The 25998-nt window shown below is 37.7% G+C and overlaps 1 protein-coding gene across 3 annotated transcripts in view; it reads left to right on the top strand.

Annotated features, from left to right (window-relative positions):
• Positions 1-25998, top strand: part of MACROD2 (mono-ADP ribosylhydrolase 2) — a 1936537-nt gene that overhangs the window by 1864127 nt on the left and 46412 nt on the right. For all 3 annotated transcript variants that reach the window (XM_024735453.1, XM_024735452.1, XM_024735451.1), the window contains 2 exons: positions 8961-9035; positions 9289-9381. In XM_024735453.1, the coding sequence (XP_024591221.1) occupies positions 8961-9035; positions 9289-9381 (168 nt within the window). The remainder of the gene's footprint in view (positions 1-8960; positions 9036-9288; positions 9382-25998) is intronic.

Genomic DNA, 25998 nt, shown 5'->3' with positions numbered 1-25998 from the left:
TTGTGTTCCTGCATGTTTTATGAGCAGAGGCCCTTACTGCCTTTGTTTTGGCCAGTCTTTTCAAGGGTGTTTGTACAAGCACACCTTGGAGATATTGTGGGTTCTGTTCCAGACCACTGAAATAAAGCAAATATTGCAATAGAGCAAGTCACATGAATTTTTTGGTTTCCCAGTGCGTATAAAGGTTATGTTTACAATATACTGTAGTCTATTAAGTGTGCGATAGCATTATGTCTAAAAAAACAATACACACACCTAAATTTTAAAAAGATCTTATTGCTAGAAAATGCTAACTATCATCTGAGTCTCCAGGGAGTGGTGATCTTTGTGCTGGTGGAGGGTCTTGCCTGTATGTTGATGGCTGCTCACTGACCAGGGTGGTGGTTGCTGAAGTTTGGGGCGGCTGTGGCAGTTTCTTAAAATAAGACAACAACGACGTCTTCCACATCATTGACTCTTCCTCCCATGAACGATTTCTCTGTAGCATACAATGCTGTTTGATAGCGTTTTACCCACAGTAGAACTTCTTTCAACATTGGAGTCGATCCTCTCAAACCCTGCCACTGCTTTCTTAACTAAGTTTATGTAATGTTCTAAACCCTTTGCTGTCATTTCAACAATCTTCACAGCATTCACCAGAATTAGATTCCGTCTCAAGAAACCACTTTCGAGCTTCCCTGGTGGCGCAGTGGTTGAGAGTCCGCCTCCTGATGCAGGGGACACGGGTTCGTGCCCCGGTCCGGGGGGATCCCACATGCCGCAGAGCGGCTGGGCCTGTAAGCCATGGCCGCTGAGCCTGCGCGTCTGGAGCCTGTGCTCCGCAACGGGAGAGGCCACAACAGTGAGAGGCCTGTGTACTGCAAAAAAAAAAAAGAAACCACTTTCTTTGCTTTTCCATAATAAGTAACTCCTCATCTGTGAAGGTTTGATCCTGAAATTGTTGCAATTCAATCACATCTTCAGCCTCCACTTCTAATTCTAGTTCCCTCGCTGTTTCTACCACATCTGCAGTTACTTCCTCCACTGAAGTCTTGAACCCCTCAAAGTCATCCATGAGGGTTAGAATCAACTTCTTCCAAATTCCTGTTAATGTTTACATTTTGACCACTTCCCATGAATCGTGAATGTCCCTAATGACTTCTCAAATGGTGAATCCTTTCCAGAAGGTTTTCAATTTATTTTGCCCAGATCCAACAGAGAACTAGCTATCTATGGCAGCTATAGCCTTATGAAATGTATTTCTTAAATAATGGGATTTGAAAGCTAAAATTGCTCCTTGACCCATGGGCTGCAGAATGGATATTTTGTTAGCAGGCATGAAAACAACATTAATCTCATTGCACATCTCCCTCAGAGCTCTTGGGTGACCAAATTCATTGTCAATGAGCAGTAATATTTTGAAAGGAATCTTTTTTTCTGAGCAGTAGGTCTCAACAGTGGGCTTGAAATATTCAGTAAAGCATGTTTAAATAGATGTGCTGTCATCCAGGCTTTGTTGTTCCATTTATAGAGCACAGGAAGAGTAGATCGAACATAATTCTGAAGGGTCCTAGGATTTGGGGGATGGCAAATGAGCATTGGCTTCAACTTAAAGTCACCATCTGCATTAGCCCCTAACAAGAGAGTCAGGCTGACCTTTGAAGCTTTGAAGCCAGGCATTGACTTCTCCTATCTAGCTATAAAAGTCCTAAATGGCATCTTCTTCCAATAGAAGGCTGTTTCGTCTGCATTGAAAAGCTGTTGTTTAGTGTAGCCACCTTCATTAATAATCTTAGCTAGATCTTCTGGGTAACTTACTGCAGCTTCTACATTAGCACTTGCTGCTTCACCTTGTACTTTTATGTTATGGAGGTGAATTTTTTTTTCTTAAACCTCATGAACCAACCTCCGCTAGCTTCAAACTTTTCTTCTGCAGCTTCCTCACCTCTCTCAGCCTTCATAGAATTGAAGAGAGTTAGGGCCTTGCCCTGGATTAGGCTTTGACATAAGGGAATGTCGTGGCTGGTTTGATCTTGTATCCAGACCACTAAAACTTTCTCCATATCAGCAACAAGGCTGTTCCACTTTCTTATTATTCATGTGTTTACTGGAGAATCACTTTTAATTTCCTTCAAGAACATTTCCTTTGCCTTCCCAACTTAGCTAACTGCTTAGTGCGAGAGGCCTAGCTTTCAGCCTGTCTTAGCTTTTGACACGCCTTCCTCACTAAGCTTAATCATTTCTAGTTTCTGATTTAAAGTGAGAGACGTGTGACTCTTCCTTTTACTTGAACACTCAGAGTCTGTTGTAGGGTTATTAATTGGCCTACTTGACAAGACACAGGAAAGTATGACCTATAGGAGAAGAGATATCAGTTAATAGAAATCAATCCAGAAGTGGCACAGATGGGGTAATAATATGAAAGGGCATGTTAAAAATTATTAATTGTGTTCCACATCTTCAAGAAGCTAAAAGAAGGATCACCATGTTCATTAGAAACATGGAAGATATAAAAAGACCCAAATTGAATTTCTAAAGATTCAATTCACTCTGTTGAGTGTCTGAGATGAAAATTATACTTGACAGGAATAATGGCATATTAGGCAGTGCAGAAGAAAAGATTAGTGAATTTGAAGATATAGCTATAGAAACTATCCAAATTCAAACACAAGGAGAATAAATGACTGAAGGAAATGAAAAGAGCATCAGTGAGCCATGGAACAACTTCAAGAGTGATTCCAAATACGATAATCATGAACTGGAATCTCTCAAGGAAGGCATGGGAAAGGGAGACAGAAAAAAAATAATTGAAGTAATAGTTGCTGAAATTTTTCAGAAACGTTATGAAAACTATGAACTCACATATGTAAGAAGTTCTATGACCCCAAAGCACAAGAAACATAAAGAAAATTATACTTAAGCAAATCACAATCAACTTGCTCAACACCAGTGATAAACAGAAAAATCTCAAAAACAATCAGATGAAAAAGACAAGTTACATACAGAGAAACAAATATAAGGATGAAGCAGACGTCTCATCAGAAATTACAAACTACAATTACAGGCAAAAACACGGATGAATCTCACAAGCTTTATATTAAACTAAAGAATGTACAAAAGCATGTATATTGTACAAGTTCATCTATGTCAACTTTGAAGAGCAGGAAAAATAACTAATATTTAGAAAGATGTGCTTAAGCAGTGAAATGGTAAAGAGAATGTAGGTAGTGATAACTATGACAGTCAGGGTGTTGATTGAACTTGGGTGACTGGGGAGGAGATACTGATTGAGCTGTGAGCTGGGCTTCTGGGCTGGATGGTTATCATAAGAATGTATAGTTTTTCTACCTGCTTTTGGTTATTTAATTGAGCTCTGCATATCGTTTGTGTACTTTCCTGTATGCATGTCATATTTTGATACAAGAGTTAAAAGAGGAATAAAGAAAGGGAGGAAATAAGGAAGGAAATAAGGGAGAGAGTAAAGAAAGGAAATTTCAGTAGCAGAGGTTGTAAAACAAAGACTCTAGTGGGGAGCAGGGAGGGTTGCAGCCAATGCTGACTTCAATAAAGATAATAAAAAACTAAAAATCCTGCTGTGCTACGGGTTCTGACAATATAAGTTAGGTTTAAGAATAACTTTGAGGGACTTCCCTGGTGGCACAGTGGTTAAGAATCCGCCTGCCAACACAGGAGACACTGGTTCAAGCCCTGGTCCGGGAAAATCCCACATACCGTGGAGCAACTAAGCCCGTGCGCCACAACTAGTGAGCCTGTGCTCGAGAGCCCACAAGCCACAACTACTGAAGCCCACGTGCCACAACCGCTGAAGCCCACGCACGTAGAGCCCGTGCACCACAACAGGAAAAGCCACCGCAATGAGAAGCTGGCGCACCGCAATGAAGATTAAGCCCCTGCTCGCCGCAACTAGAGAAAGCCCGTGTGCGTCCATGAAGACCCAATGCAGCCAAAAATTTAAAAATAAATAAATGAATTAATTTCAATAAAATAGTAAAGCTTTAAAAATGCAAAGTTAGAAAAAAAAGTATATTTGGGAAATGAGCATCAAAAGAAAACATGGAAAACTACGTTAGAATCTCTCCAGTTAGAATTCTAGCAAAAAATCTCAAGTGAGAAAGAGTTGGTCATTTTATATCAATAAAAATTTAAATCTCCGATTAAATATAACAATGATGGGTTTTTATGTGTCAGATGATATAGAAAGATACAATATGAATAAAATCCAATTGGGAAGGAGATGGGGAATTCACAGATATGGTATTATCAATGACAGAATCAATATACTAAAAATGACATCGAATCCTTGAAAAATGTGATTAACAGTGTAGTCCTACTGGAGGGATGGACAGGCTGATCAATGAAACAGAACAAAGAATTTGGAAATAGACCCCAGCAGATCTGAGATTTCAGTACATATTCAGGCTGACATTTTAAAGACAGATGACTTCGTAAATGTCATTAAGACAACTATTTGGCCATTTGGAAAAATAAACTGAATCCCAGTCTCATTCCTTATGCCAATTTAAATTCCAAAAGGAACAAAGATGAAATGTAAAACTGAAACTATAAAAATACTAGACTAAAAGAACCAAAGGTATATTTTTTTATTTTGAAATAAGGACTGCTCTTTGAAATGTGAATATATACAGACACATGATTGTATGCTTATGTATTATAAAATCCATGCACATACATATATATCTGTACTATGTGTGTTCATATGTCCATATATGTCATAAAAGAGGAAAGTGGCTAAATCTGAATATATAAATTTTGACATGATAAGTAAAGGTTGTAATCAAATTCTAAAGAAAAACTGTTAGGAAAAGTATTCTCAGCCTAAATGACAAAGAAGTAATTTTCTTATTACAAAAATAAAGACTTCATAAATCAATAAGAAAAAAAAATAACCCAAGAGGAAAATGGGCAAAGGACTCACAATTCACAAAAGAAGAAATACAGTCATTATAAACATGAAGAGATGACCTATCTCTTCATTTCTTGAAGAGACGCAAATAAAACATTTCAGTGTCTTCTCCTTTTGAATATCAGATGTTTAATAAGTAGGATTGAAAATACACAGAATTGGTATGAAGAGGGTTTCCAAACATGCTCACACACCATCGGTGGGTGATTAAAGGGCATAACCTCCTCATTAGCAATTTTGACAAAATGTAATAAAAGGGTAAAATGTTTACACTTTGATCCAAAAATTATGCTTTAAGAATTTATCTTAAAGTAACATCTACCAAAAGTAGACAGGTATGTATTCACAAAAATGTTCATTGCAGTACTGTGTTCGTTGGCAAAAATTTTTTAAAAAAGGGAACATCCAAAAATATGCCCATAACATGGAATATAATGCATCTTATAAGATTTCTGAAGAAATTGTAATGACAGTGTAAGCTGCTTATAAAAATGTAAACTAGAAAAGCAAGAATCAAAGTGTAAATTCATTTCAATGCCAGGATACATTTATATATTTCTGTATATTGTGTATGTATGTGCGTATATAAGTGTGTGTGTATAGTTACATATTTTTTATATTCAGACATACACAAAGGCACACACTTACATACAGATAAATATATTTGTATACATATATATACACGCGTGCATATGTACGTACACACGTACAAAAGAACGATAGCAGTTTACAGTATTAAGTGGCAATCCCTTAGTTGTAAAATTATTCATAATTCTCAATATTTGTAAGTATTTTTAAGTTTCTATAAGAAAACTGACTTTCTTTTGTAACTACAAAAAAGAATAATTGTAGAAATAATTTACATTAGGAAAGTAAATTTTATTGGCCCTAGGAGAACTCTAAGGATAGCTTAGAAGATAATCAAATTCACACTAACCTAGGTTTAACTTTACTCTTAATCTGGGGTATTTTTAGACAAGCAGAATTTTGAATAATAGCAATCAAGTTGCAAGCTTAACAAAAGGACATAATTTCTATTATCTTTAAGAGAAGCACCAAAGAAACAAAGTCTTTGTTCTTAAGAAGATCTGAGCATCTAATAACCTATACACAACAAAACTATATTGTTGTTGCTGTTGTTCAAAACCAGTCCATTTACGAAGTGAGTTTAAGTTTATCCTCCTCTAGAAATGTTTAATTCCAGACTGATGTTCCCAGACCAATTTTTATGCAAATTAATTAAAGCATTAGCTTGAGCCAAACTTAATTACCAGGCCTCCAAGAAACAATCATGTGATCTACTTCTAAAGAAAAGTGAAAGGATTTTTGGATTATCTATTCTAATGGTCCCCTCCCATTAGTATGGATGATTGAGTTCACTGTATAAAAAATAATACATATAAACTGTGGGATCCTTTATGCTCTTTTGTTTCTTCTGCCAGGCGGGATTAGGGCAAAGGACAGTGGGTGGAATTCAACCAGACTGAATGTAGAGAGGCAAACATAAAGCGTGCCCCCATGGGGTCAATAAAGCAGGATGGAATGTGGTATTTCTGAGAGGCTGAAGAGAAAGGCAGATGGACTGAGTCATCATTAACACACAGCAGGCCTGGGTGCGGGGCCCGGTGCTCACACATACCTCCTCCATACAATATGCCAAATCCTGGCGTGGCTCAGGCTTGAGCACGTATGAGCATTCTTGGATTTCAAAGCTGAGAACCTCATTGCTTTCCCTATTTTTCACTAACTTAATTTCAGGAAAATGAGGAAAAAAATATGCATTTTCGTTTCAAGAGAAGATTGCCAAAATATGTAGAGCACACAGGTAAAAACAGGTGAAGAATGAAAAGGGCGGGGGGAGGAATATTCCAGAAGAGTTTTGCAGTGGCCTCTTATCCTCAAAGTGAAGTGCCAGACCTTACTGGGAGGCGAGAAAATCCCTAGTATTCATCAAAGCCTTAGGCTACCACCCCATGTGGTCCCACCCAATCTGCGGTGCCCCAGGCCCTGGTGAATTGTGATCTTCCTATTCCTGATGGAATTCCTCTGAGAATGTATGGAATGGAGCACTGAGACTGGAGACACAATGCAGTAAAGTGGCTGCTTCTACTCTCCGAATGCCCTGGTATTCCCCGTCACTGTACAAAGCCAGATCACAGATAATGACTGGGAGGCGGTGCGATGGTCAGTTCCTCATCAACAGTGATAGAGAATGAGGCTCACTCAGAACAGTGAAGGTTCCCTCCACGTCATCCTCCCAGTAAACAAATGTCAGGGATGACTAGAAACTTTACCAGGAGACATATCCTTATATAATGCCAAAGAATGAGGGAATCTAAGATAGTATCTAGTTTCTTGGCCTTTTTTTCTAAAGATAATAAAATTGAAGCCCAAAGAGGTTGTGATTTGCCTAAAACATTCAATTCTTCTTCCAAGGTTCTTTGCAATAAATATAGTATATGAAGCGTCTAGTAGCCTCAGTGCTTTGTTGCCAAAGGTACAATAGGAAGCAAGTTACAGACCCTAATTACTATTTAGAGACATTGATGAATACTATAACAGAGGGCCATTTAAAGGGACATTTTGGGATCACTCCTTATTAGTAGGTGCTAGGAAGAGGAATGAATAAAACAGTATTTATCTTCACAGTGCTCATACCCTGATAAGGGAAACAAACACAGATACAGCTACATTACAGTGTGATGAGGAGAATAATGAATAGGTGAATAGGCAAAGGGACTCAATATGCAAAGATGTGATCACTCTACATGGTACCCAGATCTGGTGGCACTATAAAATGGAACAAACTCTTCAGAACACTGTTTTTTCAGGAACTAGTAAAGCTGAACATGTGTGTTGCCTGTTACTTAACAGTCTCACTCCCGTGTTTATACCCAAGTGATATGAGTACATATGTCCATCAAAAGACATGTACAAGAATGTTTTTAGCAGTGGTATTCATTTAGCCCCAAACTGAAACATATTCCTACAATGGAAGAATATACGTCAGTGAGAGAATGGACAATTGATGCATGCGGTGACTGGGATTAATCTTACAGAAAACAAGTATAAATAGTACGATACAAAAGAGCACACACTGTATATTCTGTTTATATGGGCTGGGTACATACGCTTGTCTCACAGGAGCCAGTGCAGGTCACATGGTCACAGGCAGGGAATGAGGACCCTCTTACAGAAGTAGAGACAACTTGGAACAATGATACATCTCCCCCAGGGACAGACCCAGACAAAGAGCCCAAACACGTCTGCTTCACCTTCGCACCTGTAACCTCTGGCTCTGGAATTTTTTTTTTTTTAATTCAACAGTTAAATATCCTTAGCATAAAATCTTTCATTAAAATGGTGCAAAGTGGACAGATTTCAATTTCTTCTCTTAGCACTTAAATGTTCTAGACACCACAGGGGAGAGGAGAAGAACCCAGGGGGTGCAAAAGTAAAACTATTCCTAGATAATCAGCCTTGGAGTAATCAACAGCTAGCTGAATTCTCTCCTGACTTTTGCTGTATTTAGTAGGTGTTTTATGAGAATGGTTGAGCTGTTAGGTGACCCCCATCCCTGTGTGCTCACATTACTAAAGTTTTATTATGCTCTCTTGATAGAAGAATGAAAGTACAAGCAGTGTTTTAATTTTCTAGGAATCCTCAAGATGAGAAATATCTATATAATAAAGGGAAATTGGATGCAACCCCTGCAACCCAGAAATTATTTAAAATTTCAAAACAGCCAGGTTGTATCCATTGATGTTCAGTGTATTTGTAAGCTAAATATTAATTATACTAGTCAGTTCAAAGAAAAGTTTTTTGCCTACATTATCTGGATATTTCCCATAAAATAATTGATATAATTTTGATGATTTGCAAAATGACATCTTCACCCTCCACTTTGGTTCAAAACTGTTGTCTACCTCTCCAGGCATGATCAAAGCCTGGTTTCTGAAATGCTTGCCTTTTTAAACCAGGAATAAAGCTATGGTCATGCATATCACATTTATTTTTCAATCACTGTTCTTAACAGGACAAAAGAATGATTCAATGAAGAATGAAATAAAAATTGAGGCAGAGTCCCAGAGCTCATATATGGAAACAGAAGGTATTGAAACCAGAATATATTGTTATCTGAGAATGACGTGAAACTGTGGATCATGACTTCTATATATACTGGTGTGTATGAGTGGGGTGTGCGTATGCTTTCAGCAGTGATCACTAGACAGTGGCGGTAGTGTTCTGCTTCGTATGCCCGTTGAAACTTGGAGGGGAAAAAAGAACTTGGTGCTTTAGTCACTGTTTTCTCAATGATTCCAACTAAAACATCCCTGAGTATCCTTCTGTCTCATTCTATTTAGAGCTTTCATTGAACCAAGAAGATATCACGATCTTGGAGCAGCAAGAAGTGATTCCACTAACAGATGACCAAGAAGGAAAAGAAGGTGAAAAAGGTAGGACTGCTCTTAAATTAACCCATCAAGTATAGAGAATTTCTTTCGATTCCTGCCTAGAATTCAACCATCAGGGTTATCCTCATGAAACTGCAGTCTGTCAAGGGGCAAAATGAACATTTCTTGAATTCTAAACCTACTTTTGAAAGTAGAATAAAATCCAGAAGTAGCAAAAGAAGATACTTGTAACAGTTTTTCATCCTTTCAAAGAATATGAAGATGTTTTTATTATTCATTTAGATTAGATTTTTAAAAATCACAGTTTTGAGAAAGCCTCTAAGAAATAGAAATTATGGACTAGACGGATAAAAGTCCTAGAAAATCTGAAATGGCTTTAAAACAAATAGATTAACCATTTTGTATTGATTTCATTCTGTCGTCCTTCATATGGTAGTGACGAAGGAAGCAATTTGTGTAAGATAAGCACATTATATGAACCTTCTAAATTATGTTTGTCCACTAATATTAGGGTACAATTATATTGAATACTGTTTAAAAAAATAAGTGAGCATTATAATGATTTCAGAGGACATAAGAAGAATGAACACTTGGTAAATTTTAAAGCAGCCTTTGGGGCAAGAAGTCAATATATTAAAGGTAAACATTTTTAAAAGTCTTTAAAAAATTATCAAAGAAATTTATTATTTATTAAAGAACTTAAAGAATTTCATTTTCCAATATAAAGCAATCTCTTAAAAGGAGGTAAAATGTGAAATAAAAAAGGAAATAATTTATCTCTTCTGCTGTATCATAAATCATACTGGTCTTAAATAAAAATGTGTTTGCAAAGTAGTTATAGAGTAATAACTTGACAGGCCTTGTTCACAGAACACAGTGATCAATTTTGTTTTCAAATGAAAACACAGACATGATCTCAATTGTAAAATCAGGTCAATAGTAAGTACAGCTTCCAAATTATGAACGCTTTTTGGCAGCTGCGTTGATACAGTTTAATTACTAAGTCATGTTAGTGATTTTGACATCCTGTTTTAATTTCCACTGCATTTAGAGCACAATATTCGTCTATATCTATGCCTCTAATGACCTTTCTCTAATTGTAAATCCTAGTTCAGCTTCATGACACCATGTTCCTGGCAAGTCAAGTAAATGGTATATTTGGAGAATTTTATGTCTGACGATGATAATAGAAAATTGATACAACCCTTACTTGAAATACAGATACATGGCCCTGCTCCTTTGTTACTGAACACCAGTTCATATTCCCCTCTCACAGTGAAGCCAAACAAACTGAAACATCAGAGTTTTGAGCAGAGAAAGGTTTATCAAGGGCCTTGAATGGGTGGCTCTTGTTCAAAACATTCCAAACTCCCTGAAGGGTTTCAGCAAAGCATTTTTAAAGGCCAGAGAGGGAGGGGCGTCCAAGGGTCTGTGATCAGCTGCTGTACAATTTTCTGATTGGTTGATGGTGAGGTAACAGGGCAGTGTGTCGCAGGAGTTAACATTATCAGTCCTTAGGCTCCAGAAGGTTTGGGGGCTACACGCTCATGATCAGCAAGTAGTTAATTTCTTCCCTTTGGTGGTGGTTTTTAGCATCTGAAAAAGTAAGGAAATATGCATGAGATAGGCTTATCTGGGTACTTCAGAGTTGAGCTACAGAGGAGGATATGGGGAGGGGTCTGTTCCAGGAAGTCCCCTTAGGATCTTGCTTGGTTATACATTCAGTTGTACTTGTAAAATATAACATAGAGAATATTGCATCTGCCTGCTTAATTTCTCTATAGCAGAAATTATTTACTTTGTACGTTGTGCCTCAGGACATGCAAATGAGGAACATCAGACAACTGGTACATTGTCCTCTTTTTAACTTGACCTACAAGGGAAAAAGCTCGTGTTCAGCACACGTTGACTTGTCATCCTTCTCCCAGTGGCTTCTCCAGCATGTAGGACTCCTCTAGTTACTGAAGAGTTCAATTCTCCCTCGTAGGGATGCCAATCCTCTTCTGCAAATGGAGAAATGGCATGTGGGAAAGAAGTAAGATCAAATTCCGCTACTTGTAGCAACTTTTTTTAAAATTAATTAATTTATTTATCTGTTTTATTGGCTGCGTTGGGTCTTCATTGCTGCACGCAGGCCCTCTCTAGCTGCAGCCAGCGAGGGCTACTCTTCGTTGCGGTGCGCTGGCTTCCCATTGCGGTGGCTTCTCCCGCTGCGGGGCACGGGCTCCAGGCGCGTGGGCTTCAGTAGTTGTGGCTCGTGGGCTCCAGAGCACAGGCCCAGCAGCTGAGGTACACAAGCTCAGTTGCTCCGTGGTATGTGGGCTCCTCCCGGACCGGGGCTTGAGCCCGTGTGCCCCGCACTAGCAGGAGGACTCCTAACCACTGCACCACCAGGGAAGCCTCTTGCTTGTAGCAACTTCGAAGTTGAATTTCTTTGTTTAAAATTTGACTTTTCACTGTCGGAGAGTAATAATGCTTATGGGCTTGAATTAACTGAGTTTTCCCTTCTTTACCAGAGATAATTAACTTGGCCCTGCCTTGAATATTTCTGTTTAAATTTGACATAACTTAAAATTAACCACCTTTATCATCTTATTCATTGCTTTAAAGTAAGAGATAAAAGCTATTCTCTTACATATAAAGAAAGTAACCAAAGAAAAAGGGAGCAATGGAGATTTGGGGTGCACTGCAGCAGCCCTGCCCCCCACTGACAAGCTGGATGACCTGGGGCAGATTATTTAATCTTTCAATGCCTCAGTCTCCTCATCTGTAAGAGGGTGATGACAGATATGCTTGTGATGAAACTTTAATGAGTAAAGTGATGTAAAGCAATTCCAACCATACCTGACACATAGAAAGCACACCTTAAGTGTTTGGTACTTATCATAATTGGATAAATTGATGACAAAATCAAAAGGATCCACATTTGGAGTTCCCCCAAGTCCATTCCTAACTATTTTGAAGCCATAAAAATTTCATATAGTCTACATTATCCTTCAGCAGCAAATTGTTCTGCCCATTTTGTTTTCAGTACCATCTCCTGCAGGCTGTTTCAACGTGTATATTTAACACAGAAGGATAGAGCAATTAATGAAAGGTGAGGTGGGAGACATTTCTGTATATTGAGAAAATTTTTTTTTTTTTGGTTAAGATCTCAGTCTTCTGTTTGAGAAATGCTGATTCAACCATAATTTTTATTTTTAAAAGAAGATGCCATTGATTTATTGGTAGATCCACAGAATAAAAGTAGTCATTGAATGTTCTTTTCTTTTGTTTCCTATAGTTACTGAAGAGTTTTGTTTGAAAATATTTTGAGAACATAGCTCCAGGGTTTGTGTATATTCACAGTGTCTCTTAATGGAAAGTTGCATACACGCATTAAGAGCTACTCTTATCTGCAAAAAAAAACCAAAAACAAATGAGTACTCTGTTAAATTTGTAGGGATATTCTTTACAGCCTTAGAAATATTGGTTCTCTTTTGAGAATCTTTCTAAGGAGACAGAAGGTGGTTCCTTTCAAAAAGTTCCAGACCAGGAAAAATGTATAACCTTTTTGTCTCGTTTCACAGCATTCTATATAAGATTAGAAAATGTAGATAATCTTTAGGATATGTCTTCGATGGCTCCCAGGTGTATGGGCACAGATGTTGTAACATTAAGTTTGGAAGTTAGCTCTACCAAAATATGGGTTTTGAAGAGAAGAGAAAATATTCAGCAGAAGTTCATGCTGATAAAATTACACAATAGCACAATGGACATTTCCCTAGGAGACGTGAAATACAGAAATTTCAACAGGCATAAAGTACACATAGGGCAGCTTTTCTCATATAGCCACATTGCCTCTTCCTAAATGAGTCCGGTTTTATGCTTTCCCAGCAGGATCTGCAGCACATAGGAAACCCAGTAAAATAACATCATTTAGGTTAGTAACCAAATAGGAAAGTAATCTTATAGGTGATCTCCTCTAAAAAGATCTCATGTTTTAGCATAAAATATGACTTTAGCCAGCATTAAAATGTTTTCTCTGAAGATTTCTATTTCTAGTGGAATTTAGAAATAGTTCATATAAAATCTTAACTAGATCAACATTGTATCATTATTATATCACATAATTTTAACTTACGTTTCTTAGAAATATATTGGACTTCCCAAGTGTTATACGGAATGCATGCATTCCAATTATTTTTCTTGGATCCAGCAATAAGTATAATATGGAATAAAAATCCTTTATCTTGGGCTGATCAAAATGTTGATGGAGATTTAAAGTATATTATGGTATAAGGTCTTCTTGGAAACAGATGGGCATTGACAGGCATGCAAGTAGGAAGTGAAGTGTATATCGGCAACAAGTATAAATTATCACGTCCTTTGGCTCATGTTTTGGCCTCTGACGAGCAGGACCATGAGACTAAGTGTGCAGAGAACCATGGCTTCTTGCTCTGGCTATGTGGTTTCTGGCAATTCTTTACCTTTTATAAAGCCCAGTTTCTGGGGTAGTAAAATGAGGAGCATGAACTCAATAATGCAGGGATGAGATTGTCCAATTTTATAAACTTTCTTGGAAGGCCAGCTCTGAAGAACCACATTCTTGATGAAACAAGGGATGATGAGATGGGAGCCAGTGGTCGTCAATACACTGAGAAAGCTGAAACTGTAGGTTTTACTCAGTTTTATTCATTGTATCCTATTGATAAAAATGCAGAGGGACTCTAGACCAGACAAAAAGATCAGCCAGACTAATCTCTTTTATTTCAGGACTTAACCAATAGTTGGACAGCTGATGATTCCCGGAAGATACTTTAAATGGGATAAACGTGCCCTTTAGCTCAATTAGGTTGACCCACAGACTCTGCTCAGAACCAGGCTAGATTTACATCACCCATCTTTTTTAGTCCACATGAGAAACTTCTTTTCTTGTAGTTCCTCTGGTCACTGTTTCATCTTTCAATGAACACAGAGTGAACCACTTTCTCTTCTGCTCCTACTAATCAAATCGCTTAGGGTTTTATTTTGTCTTCAAGACACCACTACACAGCCCTTGGTGTTTTCCATTATTGATGGGATTCTTACATCACTGACACAGCCCTTTCCCCTCTACTTGAAAATCAGCCTCCACACCAGCAATGCAGCAACAGCACAAACACACATTCAGGCTTTCGTGCTCCAGTCTGTGTGCTTTGCTATGGAGAATCACGATTCAGGCACATTTTTGATTCATGCAAAATATTATATGAACTTTCATCTTGATTAATTAACTTACTGGAACTTATTCTGAAATCTTATCTTGTATATCATATATTGTATGTGATATAATAATGATACAATGTTGATCTAGTTAAGATTTTATATGAACTATTTCTAAATTCCACTAGAAATAGAAATCTTCAGAGAAAACATTTTAATGCTGGCTAAAGTCATATTTTATGCTAAAACATGAGATCTTTTTAGAGGAGATCACCTATAAGATTACTTTCCTATTTGGTTGTTAACCTAAATGATGTTATTTTACTGGATTTCATATGTGTTTATCTTATCTTGTATCTTATCTTTTCAAATGAAGTCAACTTTAGTAATTCTGCATAATTCACATTGGCAGCACTATAATTTAGGTGTTTTAGGGCAGCTTCATTTTCCAATGATTTCTTCTGTTATCAGTCTTTTTTCCTAATCATATTTTGTAGCTGGAATTTGTCAGCCAAAATTTTATTTTAGAATATAAGATAAATTAATAATGCTGGTACTGTTCAGCTTTTGTGAATATTTTTGTGTTTAATGAAATTCCTTGTATTTGTTAAATACACTGAATATAAAAACTATGAAGTTTTAAGCTAAATTATTTGTCTTCTGCATATCTCTATGTATGCAATATATACATATAAAACCAGTTCATTCAAATTCCACTGTATAAGAAGTAAAGATAGAATGTTTCATTCACATTTAACATTTTTTTAAATTTATTTTTAAAGTATGAATTTTCTTCAGGTTTCTCCCTCAAATAAAAGTGTAACTGACCTATAATTTTAAAGTTAAAAAACAGAAAAGTAAAAAGCATATTCACTGCAACAATAATAACTTTCGTTCCCATAATGCAATATTGTGTAAATTTAGATTAAACGTGTGTAAACCTCATATGTGGCTTCTCAAGAAAAAGTATACTTGGCCTCTTGAATGTGGCCAAGTCCCCAGCAGGCTATCATCATCTTGTCTTTTAAGATTTAGAAAAACTTTCCCTGAACCTCCATTTTACATGTCAGGGAGGAAGTACCACAAACCCAAGTAATATGTGTAGGCTCAAGTGGACATTAGGATCAAAATTTGTAATCCTTCGTCTATCCCTGTCTGGGGAATTTTGAGAGACCATCTCTACTAATTCTCTAGCATCCAGCTTTGTTTCTGGGTCCCCTTTTTCTTTTCTTTTTTTATTTTTAACTTTGTATCAAGCCTAGTTTGTCTGGTTTTCCCCCAAGACCTATAAACTTGTGGCTTATCAAAGTAATTTCCAAAGATAAAACAGATCTCTTCCTTAAGTGGAATTCTATCTCTAGGTGTTGAACTTTTTATTTCTCTCTACTACATTAGAGTTCTGCAACTCTTTGTGCATGAAGTACCTTAATTCTTTTTTTTTTTTCTCAAAACATTTTATTGAAGTATAGTTGATGTACAATGTTGTATAAGTTTCAGGTATACAGCTAAGTGATACAGATATATATGTATGTACTCTTTTTCAGATTCTTTTCCATTATAGGTTATTATAAGATATTGAATATAGTTCCCTGAACTATACAGTAGGACCTTGTTTTTTATTTTATATATAGTGGTGTGTATGTGTTAATCCAAAACTCCTAATTTATCCCTCCCTCCCCTTTCCTCTTTGGTAAGCGTAAATTTGTTTTCTGTGTCTGTGAGTCTCTTTCTTTTTTGTAAATAAGTTCGTTTGTATCATTTTTTTAGATTCCACATATTAGTGATATCATTTGATATTTGTCTTTATCTGACTTACTTCACTTAGTAGGTCCATCCATGTTGCTGTAAATGGCATTATTTCATTCTTTTTTATGGCTGAGTAGTATTCCATTGTGTGTGTGTGTGTGTGTGTGTGTGTGTGTGTGTGTGTGTGTGTGTGTGTGTGTGTGTGTGTGTGTGTGTGTGTGTGTGTGTGTGTGTGTGTATATATAACAAATCTTCTTTATCCATTCATCTGTCAATGGATATTGGGGTTGTTTCCATGTCTTGGCTGTTGTAAATAGTGCTGCTATGAATGTGGGTGCATGTATCTTTTCATATTAGAGTTTTCGTCTTTTACAGATATATGCCCAGGAGTGGGATTGCTGGATCATATGGTAACTCTATTTTTAGTTTTTGAAGGAACCTCTACTATTCTCCATAGTGGCTGCATCAATTTACATTCCCACCAACAGTGTAGGAGGGTTCCCTTTTCTCCACACCCTCTCCAGCGTTTATTATCTGTAGACTTTTTGATGTTGGCCTGTCTGACAGGTGTGAGGTAATACCTCATTGTAGCTTTGATTTGCATTTCTCTAATAATTAGTGATGTTGAGCATCTTTTCATGTGCCTTTTGGCCATCTGTATGTCTTATCTGGAGAAATGTCTATTTAGGTCTTCTGCCCATTTTTTGATTGGGTTGTTTGTTTGTTTTCTGTTGAGATGTATGAGCTATTTGCATATTTTGGAAATAAGTCCCTTACCAGTCGCATCATTTGCAAATATTTTCTCCCAGTCTGTACGTTGTCTTTTTGTTATGTTTATGGTTTCCTTTGCTGTGCAAAAGCTTTTAATTAGGTCCTTTTTGTTTATTTTTGTTTTTATTTCCATTACTCTAGGAGATGGATCCAAAAACATATTGCTGTGATTTATGTCAAAGAGTGCTCTACCTATGTTTTCCTCTAGGAGTTTTATAACATCCAGTCTTACATTTAGGTCTTTAATCCATTTTGGGTTTATTTTCCTACATGGTATTAGAGAATGTTCTAATTTCATTCTTTTACATGTAGCTGTACAGTTTTCCCAACACCACTTATTGAAGAGACCATCTTTTACCCATTGCATATTCTTGCCTCCCTTGTCATAGATTAATTGACTGTAAGTTTATGGGTTTATTTCTAGGCTTTCTATCCTGTTCCATTGATCTATGTGTCTGTTTTTGTGCCATTATCATACTGTTTTGATGACTGTAGCTTTGTAGTATAGTCTGAAGTCAGGGAGCCTGATTCCTCCAGTTCCATTTTCTTTCTCAAGGTTGCTTTAGCTATTCAGGGTCTTTTGTGTTTCCATACAAATTTTTGTTCTGGTTCTGTGAAAAATGCCATTGGTATTTTGATACGGATTGCATTAAATCTGTAGATTGCCCTGGATAGTATAGTCATTTAAACAATATTGATTCTTCCAGTCCAAGAACTGAAAGTACCTTAATTCTTATCACAACTAATGAAAAGAGTAGTTTTTATTTGCATCTAAACATTATTTTACATATACTATCCTTAAATAGTCCAGAAAATTAGCCTCCTCGAAAAACAGTGAGTATAATTGTTAATGTTTGGTGACACATTCATTATATCTGCCCTCTTCTCCAAGATATTAAATAATGCTAAACTGTAATTTTCAGAAAGATGAAATCATGACTCATGATCTTCCATAAATACGTGTAAAAGATTTTATTTAAATCATTAATTAAAAAGGGGACCAGTAAGTTGTAAAACTGGTTCAAAAAAGAATAATATATGTACGTATATCCAAATGTATATGTATATCTCCATAATACACATACAATCAGGAATACCAAATATATCCATACATGTGACACATACACCCACGATTCAAGAATACTGACATTTGAAAGACTGGTTAATATCATATAGGACAGTAAAATGTATTCTTTCTTCTCCACCAAACAGAATACATTTACATTGCTATGAAGAAGTCTCATTTTCATTATTATAAGTTTTCTACAAGGTAACTTCTACCCCTACAGATTTGTAAAACAGTATAGTTGTAGAAAGTCAAAGGAGTAACACCGTTATAGATTCAGATCATCTTCAATTCTCTGCCCTGTGAACACCAGATGCCTTTTCCTTCCAAGACTCTCAGCTCAGTCTCCTCCACTCAGGGAGTCTGCTGGGTTGTGCACTGTGGCCTGGAAAGTCTCTCCAGTCAGTGGGGACAACCACAAGACTCACCTCACTTCCTGACTCTCAGACATCACTGAGACTTACCAAAGTTTAGTATGAATTGGTACTTTTATTCTCCATGACAATGGAAAAATATTAGCATACTTAAATTTAATTTGCCTCATCCCAATAAATGCCACTATTGCAATATATTTTAATTCTAAGTATATCTTAACTCCCATAATACATTATTCTTATTATAATCATAATTGATTTGTACCATCACTATTCATTTAGACTTATCCAATAATTACCATTTACCTCACTTATAATTCCTTCCTTCATCTTTGACCATCTGGGATCAATATCCTTCCACCTGAAGAACACAAAAAGGCCACTAGGTAACAGAACTAATAAATGCAGGTCTAATCTATAAATTGACTGGGGTGGATTGTAATAATATGGATGTGTAAATATGTTCATTTACACATTTTGTTGTAAAGACCAAAATATTGTCAACCCAAATTTTAACACAGTACCTTAAAGTCAGATATTATTTGGAGTATCTGCTTTCAGATACCACAGAAGTTCATCATCTACCTACATAAAGCATTTTTTAAAATAGCCACAAAATATTATGTCATATATATTGGATAAAATATTTACTGTACCTGGGTTTAGACTTAACCACTTCACTCAACTCATCAGATGAAGGAACTTCCAGACCCTATTGACTGTACAAAAGGTACATCCATTCTGATTTGAATTTCAAATATAAAGTGCTACTTTTCTTTCTGCTTTAGAAAGAAACTCAATTTCTTTTCATTACTCTTTATACATCGGGTGCCTTCATTTCAGCACAGTATGTAAAGAACAGGTGGTGTAAGGAGTACTTTGAATGTTAATTATTTTTTTCATTTATTTCACTGTGAGGATTAACCTTTCAATGTGTTTTTATAATCAAGATAGAAACAGGGAGCTTGCTGCTTGAAGGTTTCACTACATTCATTTTATGGCATCTGCTGCAATGATTTTACAAAAGAAAAAGGAAAAAAAGGAGGTAGGCATTTTAACAATAGCAAGGGGTTTGGGTTGATTGTATGTGATCGCTTTATTTCATTATGAATCTTCAAAAGAGATGTCGAGGTGAATCAGTCATGTTTCTAACCAATAAATATCACTCATAGTTAGAGCTTACATTTTTGACATAGAAGCACGTCTGTTCACTTTTCAGAAATGTCATAATTTATTAGTCTCGGATTTTATTTGAAACTAATAGAAAAAAACTACAGAGAAATAGGAATGAAAGAGAAAAAACTGGATATTTCTTCTTAAACACATATTTCAAAGGAGAATGTTTACTTCCATGTATCGTATTTAGCTTATTTCTCAAATACACACAAAGTTTAGTTCACCCATCCTTCATTTTTCTTATAATATTGAGCATAATTCATAAAATAATATTTAGGATCAAGAGGTGTACAGTTCATAATATATTAAGACATGTAATTTCAACGGAAAGGAACACTTTTCAAAATTAACATAGTCATTTCATACTATTACATTACTCATTTTTCCCATTAACAAAATATATATTATAGACAACCTTAAGCAATCAGAAAGCAAAACTTGCACAAAATGTAGAAATTATATATAATTAATGGATAATAATAGACAAGATAAATACAGATATAATGTGTGTGTGTTTGTGTGTGTGTATAAGCGAGAGAGAGGGAGAGCCAGCAAGCACCTGAGATGTGAAGGTGCTAAGTTGCTGGCATTGAGGATGGAATAAGGAGGCCATGTGAGACAAGGAATACAGGCAGCCTCTAAAAACTGGAATATGTAAGGAAATGGATTCTTCCCAGATCCTCCAGAAGGAAGGTAATTCTGCTGACACCTTGATTTTAGCCCCATAAGACCCATTTCAGACTTCCGACCTCCAGAATTATAATAAATTTGTGTTATGTTAAGACACAGGCTATGGTAATTTGTTGCAACAGGAATAGGGAACTAATAAATTAACCCTCAACATGGTTTCTCCAAACCATGTTGAAAAATTTAGGCTTTTCTTAAATAGATCCCCAGAGAAAGGAGAGACTCCAATATCTTCCCATGCTCGAGTTGGGACAACCATAAAGTTGTCCCTCCTTCTACAATCTATGCTGCATTAGGCAGCATTTTTATTATCATGACCCATCCCTTTTTTTTAACTTTTAGAATTTTATTTATTTTTTTATACAGCACGTTCTTATTAGTTCTCTATTTTATACAAATTAGTATATACATGTCAATCCCAATCTCCCATTTCATCACGCCACCACCACCACCCCCTGCCACTTTCCCTGCTTTGTGTCCATACGTTTGTTCTCTATATCTGTGTCTCTATTTCTGCCCTGCAAACTGGTTCATCTGTATCATTTTTCTAGGGACCCATCCCTTTTTAATGTCAGTCTCTGTTGGTTGCACAACTGGAATTTAATTCTGGTAAATCTAATTACTGCATCCACAGTAAGTACCAGTAGAATAGTTATGGATCTCTAGGAGATTAAAAGAAAAGGAATTAAAGGCAGTAAGAAAATGAAGAAAGGAAGGAGAGGAAAGGAAGGAAGGAACGAGAGAAAAAGAAGTAAAAGAGATAGGAAGAAAGGAGGGAGAGAAGGAAAAAGGGTAGAAGGAAGAGAAAAGGCTGGTTTCTATTTTCTGGCCTGGGAAAAATAATAATTAAAGTAGATATCCAACCAATACTTTTTGGAAATGGAGGAGGAGATATAAAATTCATGTCCAACAAATGTTCCAACTGAGCTCTCCCCGACTAATATCACAAAATGTGAATAGAGAAATTCTTGACCCTAATCCTTGTTCAGCTGTTATTCTAGCACAATGGCTTTCAAACTTAGGTGTATATAATAATTAAAGTGTTTGTTAAAACACGGATTTCTGGACCCTACCCCCAGAGATTTGGATACAAGTAGGTCTTGGTGGGCTTGTGACCTGCACTTCCATCAAGCTCCTAGGTAATGGTGATGCTGCTGGTCTGTGGACCACATTTTGAATGACACCACCACTGTAGTATTTTGCATCCAAATTTAGACAATTCTTTTTGAAAAATCCCTTAGGCCTTTGCCTCTGCCTTATTTTTGTTGGAGGGTGGGATGTTTAAACATGGCAAAGATGATGGATGGGTGGATGGATAGACAGACAGGTGATACAGAACATACTCCTCAGTAGATCCGAATCACCTGGATGCCTTGTTAAAGGGTAGATTGCTGGACCCTATACCTCAAGTTCAGATTCAGTAGGTCTGTGGCGATGGGCAAGCAGGAGATTGCATTTTTAACAAGTTCCCAGATGATGTTGAGGCTGCTGGTCCAGGTACCATATTTTGAGAACCACTGGCAAAGCCCTTGTTCATTATCCACACTGGCTGTCTCACATCAGGCACTGAGAGAGGAAAGGGTCTCTTAGCATCATCCTGGACTCCCAGACCTGCAGCTGGGAGGCTGGACAGATGGAGACTTCTTCCCAACTCAGACCCCTGTTTGTCTGAGATCAGCTGCCTGTAAGCCGTTCTTCCCACCTGTGCCCTCCTTGTGGTCACCGATACAGTGCATCTTTTCCCCAGGGCGGGTCTAGGAGGCCATGTGGAAGAGGGAGCACAGAGACTGCATGCCCAGGTTAGGAAGGTGAGGGAGAGGACTCTGTCCATTGGGAAGCAGACCCGGGACACACCAAGAGCATCCAGAGAATACATTTGAATTGTGCGTCTGAAAAATGTGTTCCTGGTTTTGATGAAAAGGAAATAATGAAAAAAATAAAAACATTTCGCCATTAGTTTAGTAGTTTTACCCACCTTCAGATACGGAATCAAGACAAAGAAACACGAAAGAAAATGGCATTCCATCTGTAAAGTTTGGGGAAAAAAATAGGACTGGGGGCAGAAACTGCTGCTCAACTTATAGGAGTTACTGTACACAAAGCAAAAATAAACTTTGATTTAGCGGTCCCCTTTCTGATTTGTCAGTTTGTCTTCCATAATCTAACATTTTCTCAGCTGAATTTGAGCGGATTCGTTGCTTTTTAAAAAATAAAAGGAGAAACTGAACAGGGCTTTTAGAGGAATGCACATAAGCTGTTTGCCATATTGAATCAACACCTGGGGCACTGATTTGGAAACTCAGTGCAGGCTGCTCACCTGGATTGCCAAGCATAACAGAACAACTGTCTGGCTGGCAGCATCGGAGAGAACGCGCTTTGCCAGGGCTGCATCTTTGAGGACCACAGGTAACCTGGAGAGAAGTCCAGAGGTTGGGCTGAAACCTACTTCCCATTTAGGAGCATCTCTTTTCTCTCCTTTCCACAAAGTACCTGTGATTTCTAATTAGAAACCCTTTGCTAAACCAAGCTGACCTAATTCCCCTTTCTCCCTCAATAAATGCATCCCTTTTTTTGGTGTTGCTGTTTGGCTTTGTTTATTCGCTAAGCACTGCCTAGTTGCTTAGTCCTCTAAGCCTGTTTGGCCTTCCTTCCCCAACATTCCAAGCAGTAATAGCCTCATTGACCCAGTAATTAAAGAAATCCTGTACCTTTCCACTCTGGCTAGCTGCCCTCTTTCTTTTCGTCTATTGTTCTTTTAGCAACACCACCAGCAGATGGTTAGAGATTTTTTTCACCGTTTCAATAGCTTTATATTTTTCCCATCTCATCAAGCATATCTCAGCCAAATGTAATTAGCTTAAGGCTTTTGAGTCCTCATGGGAGATCAGTTAAAGACCTGAGCAATTTCAATAAGGAGCTTGAAAAGGAATCCTGGAAGGGGAGGCATAACCACAGGAGAGCCGTTATTCTTTAGAAGCAAAGACCTCTCTCCTCTTCCCCATCTCTCCTTCTTTTGGCATGTTAAGTTTCCAGAATATTCATGAGGCCTCCAGGACTTTGGAGCTCTGTTTGGACCATTATTGGGTGGGTGGTATATCTTAGCTGTCTTCCTCGAGGTCAGTGTTTTGTTCCTTTTAATGGATTTCAATCAAGGAGCGCTTTGGGGTAGCCCTTAAGTTACTCCTAAATGGCAAACAGTTTGTTTGCTAAATCTCTTAGCCTTTTCATTCAGTTTTTTATCCTCTGGTTGTTGGAAACTGGCTGGTAAGCCTTTGTAGTTCTGAGCATTTGATATGAAGGCTAAACTAATTAACCGCAATCCAGATTTGCACCCTGCCTTTGAGTGATACTGAACCCCCTTTATTTCTGAATGGCCACATGTACCACTGCAGTTGATCCCACAGCCCAAGCTCTTTCCCCCCATACTTGGGAGAAAGCAAGTTTTGGGGACCAAATTAAACTCAATTTTTACTTAAATGGAGTGAAGTAGCACTTAAGCTAAGCGTGTGAAGCACAGAATTTTCGTGGGCTGCTAGGAGAGGAGCATGGGCTCCTCCTTGAATTGTGTGATGTGTATTTTCCCCAAGCACTCAAGTGGGAGTCTCCAAGCCTCAGGTGTCGGGGTGGTAGGGTGATTAACTGTGGTCTCATGACAGTTTCTCATTACCAAGATTTGGGTAAAAGGGAGTTATTCTTTGTAAATCCATTGCCATCTTTTTCACATAAAAGGAACTAATGCCAACATTTGATTAAAATGACTTTGTTTTTTAGTCTCAGGTGGACTAATTAGCTTTTTTTTTTTTAGTGATGCATAGCTACGGACATGTGCCTATAAGGAAGATTTTATGTGTATGCCCCATCTGTAGAGGGCATGACAATCACGACTTAGGGGAAAATTCCTTTGAAAACATGGGAAGTGTGTTCTGAGCAGTGTTATACCATTGAGTAGGCTTACCAGGCAGACCCCAAACACGTATAAATGGACTTACTGTTGTCTCCAAAATAGGACATAACATTTAAAGTAAAAATGGACTTACAAAAAGGATGTAAGCGGGAGAGAGGTTTTCTGAAGGTAGACAAATAGGAACTTGGTCTTTTACAGAAGCTTTTCATAAATGTTAGTTTTGCATAGAAGAATGAAAACTTAATTACAGTAAAGCTGCACTGTCATTGCCTAGAATACAGTACGCCCAAGAAACTAGACTGTCCCAGCCAGGGGCACAGTTCCGGTTCATGAAACTGATTGTACGGGTGAAAAATGAGTAAGAAAAAGAGAAAAGGAAAGGAAATTGCTGGCAAGACCTTCATTTTATAACAAGATACAGAGAGATACAAGGATGATCAGCAAACTTGACGTGCAGAAAATATGCAGAAATGCTCTTCTGTAGCATCTTATACAACAGCGTGGTCATTAGCCAGAGTGCTGGGGGCGGGATAACTTTGGTCCATTCCATTTTCCAAATAGCTGATGCTTAATCAGAAAACTTTGAAGCCAGCCATTCTATTTTAGAAATTTCCAAAATGATGATATTCATTTTCCTCCATTTTGAAGTTATAGAAATTAAGGGTGTGCAGAGTTAGTGCCCCTGGGGGTCACGCATGCAGTTGGGGGTGCCAGGACCGATGTTTGTTGTCTAAGTTGTGGCCCAGCCTTCTCTCCACCTCACCTTTCCTCTATGAGCTGCTGTTGGGGAGAAGGAAATTCCCCCTCTAACCCTCTTGAGTTCTTGTGGCTGGACTAATAATAAAATTGACACAAGACACAGTAACAGGAAAAAAGAGACAAATCCTAATTTATGTGCTTGGAGATCTCATAGAAAGTACCTAAGACGTGGCCAAAACAGGCAGCTTTTATGTATATGTGTGTGTGTGTGTATATATATATATATATATTTATAAATTTATTTCTTTATTTATTCGGGCTTAGTTGCTCTGCGGCACGTGGGATCTTCCCAGACCAGGTATTGAACCCGTGTCCCCTGCATTGGCAGGCGGATTCTTAACCACTGTGCTGCTGGGGAAGTCCCAGCTTTTATATGTTTTTAGACAAAGAAACAATACATTTGAGAGGAATTGACAGGACAAAGAAATTTAGGTTTGGGCGCTTAATTAGTAAGGAATTTAAGCAAAGTTTGGCCTTGAGGTAATAAATTAAAGAAGTAATTTATACAGGCTTCTCTGCCCGAAGTTCCCTATCTCTGGCAATAAGGGTGTCCTTCTACCTCCACATGCAGGGAATATACCTTTCATATGAGAGATTTATTTCCTGCTATCAGGGAGACAGAGAGGAGGGTCAAAGTGGCCCTCTTGGGGCTTCCCTGGTGGCGCAGTTGTTGAGAGTCCGCTTGCCGATGAAGGGGACACGGGTTCGTGCCCCGGTGCGGGAAGATCCCACATGCCGCGGAGCGGCTGGGCCCGTGAGCCATGGCCACTGAGCCTGCGCGTCCGGAGCCTGTGCTCCGCAACGGAAGAGGCCACAACAGTGAGAGGCCCGCGTACCGCAAAAAAAAAAAAAAAAAAAAAAAAGTGGCCCTCTTGGACTGGCCATTTCTTAGTAAATTTAAATCAAAATAATCAATATGTCATTGAGGCATATTTGAGGGTGGCCTCTCCTGGGCCCCAACACCGCTCTACGGGGTTGTGGCTGATAGAGAA

This window comes from Neophocaena asiaeorientalis, unplaced genomic scaffold (genome assembly GCF_003031525.2).
Source record: "Neophocaena asiaeorientalis asiaeorientalis breed wild unplaced genomic scaffold, Neophocaena_asiaeorientalis_V1.1 scaffold64, whole genome shotgun sequence".
Taxonomy (NCBI): domain Eukaryota; kingdom Metazoa; phylum Chordata; class Mammalia; order Artiodactyla; family Phocoenidae; genus Neophocaena; species Neophocaena asiaeorientalis.
This window is presented reverse-complemented; position numbering and strand designations above follow the sequence as displayed.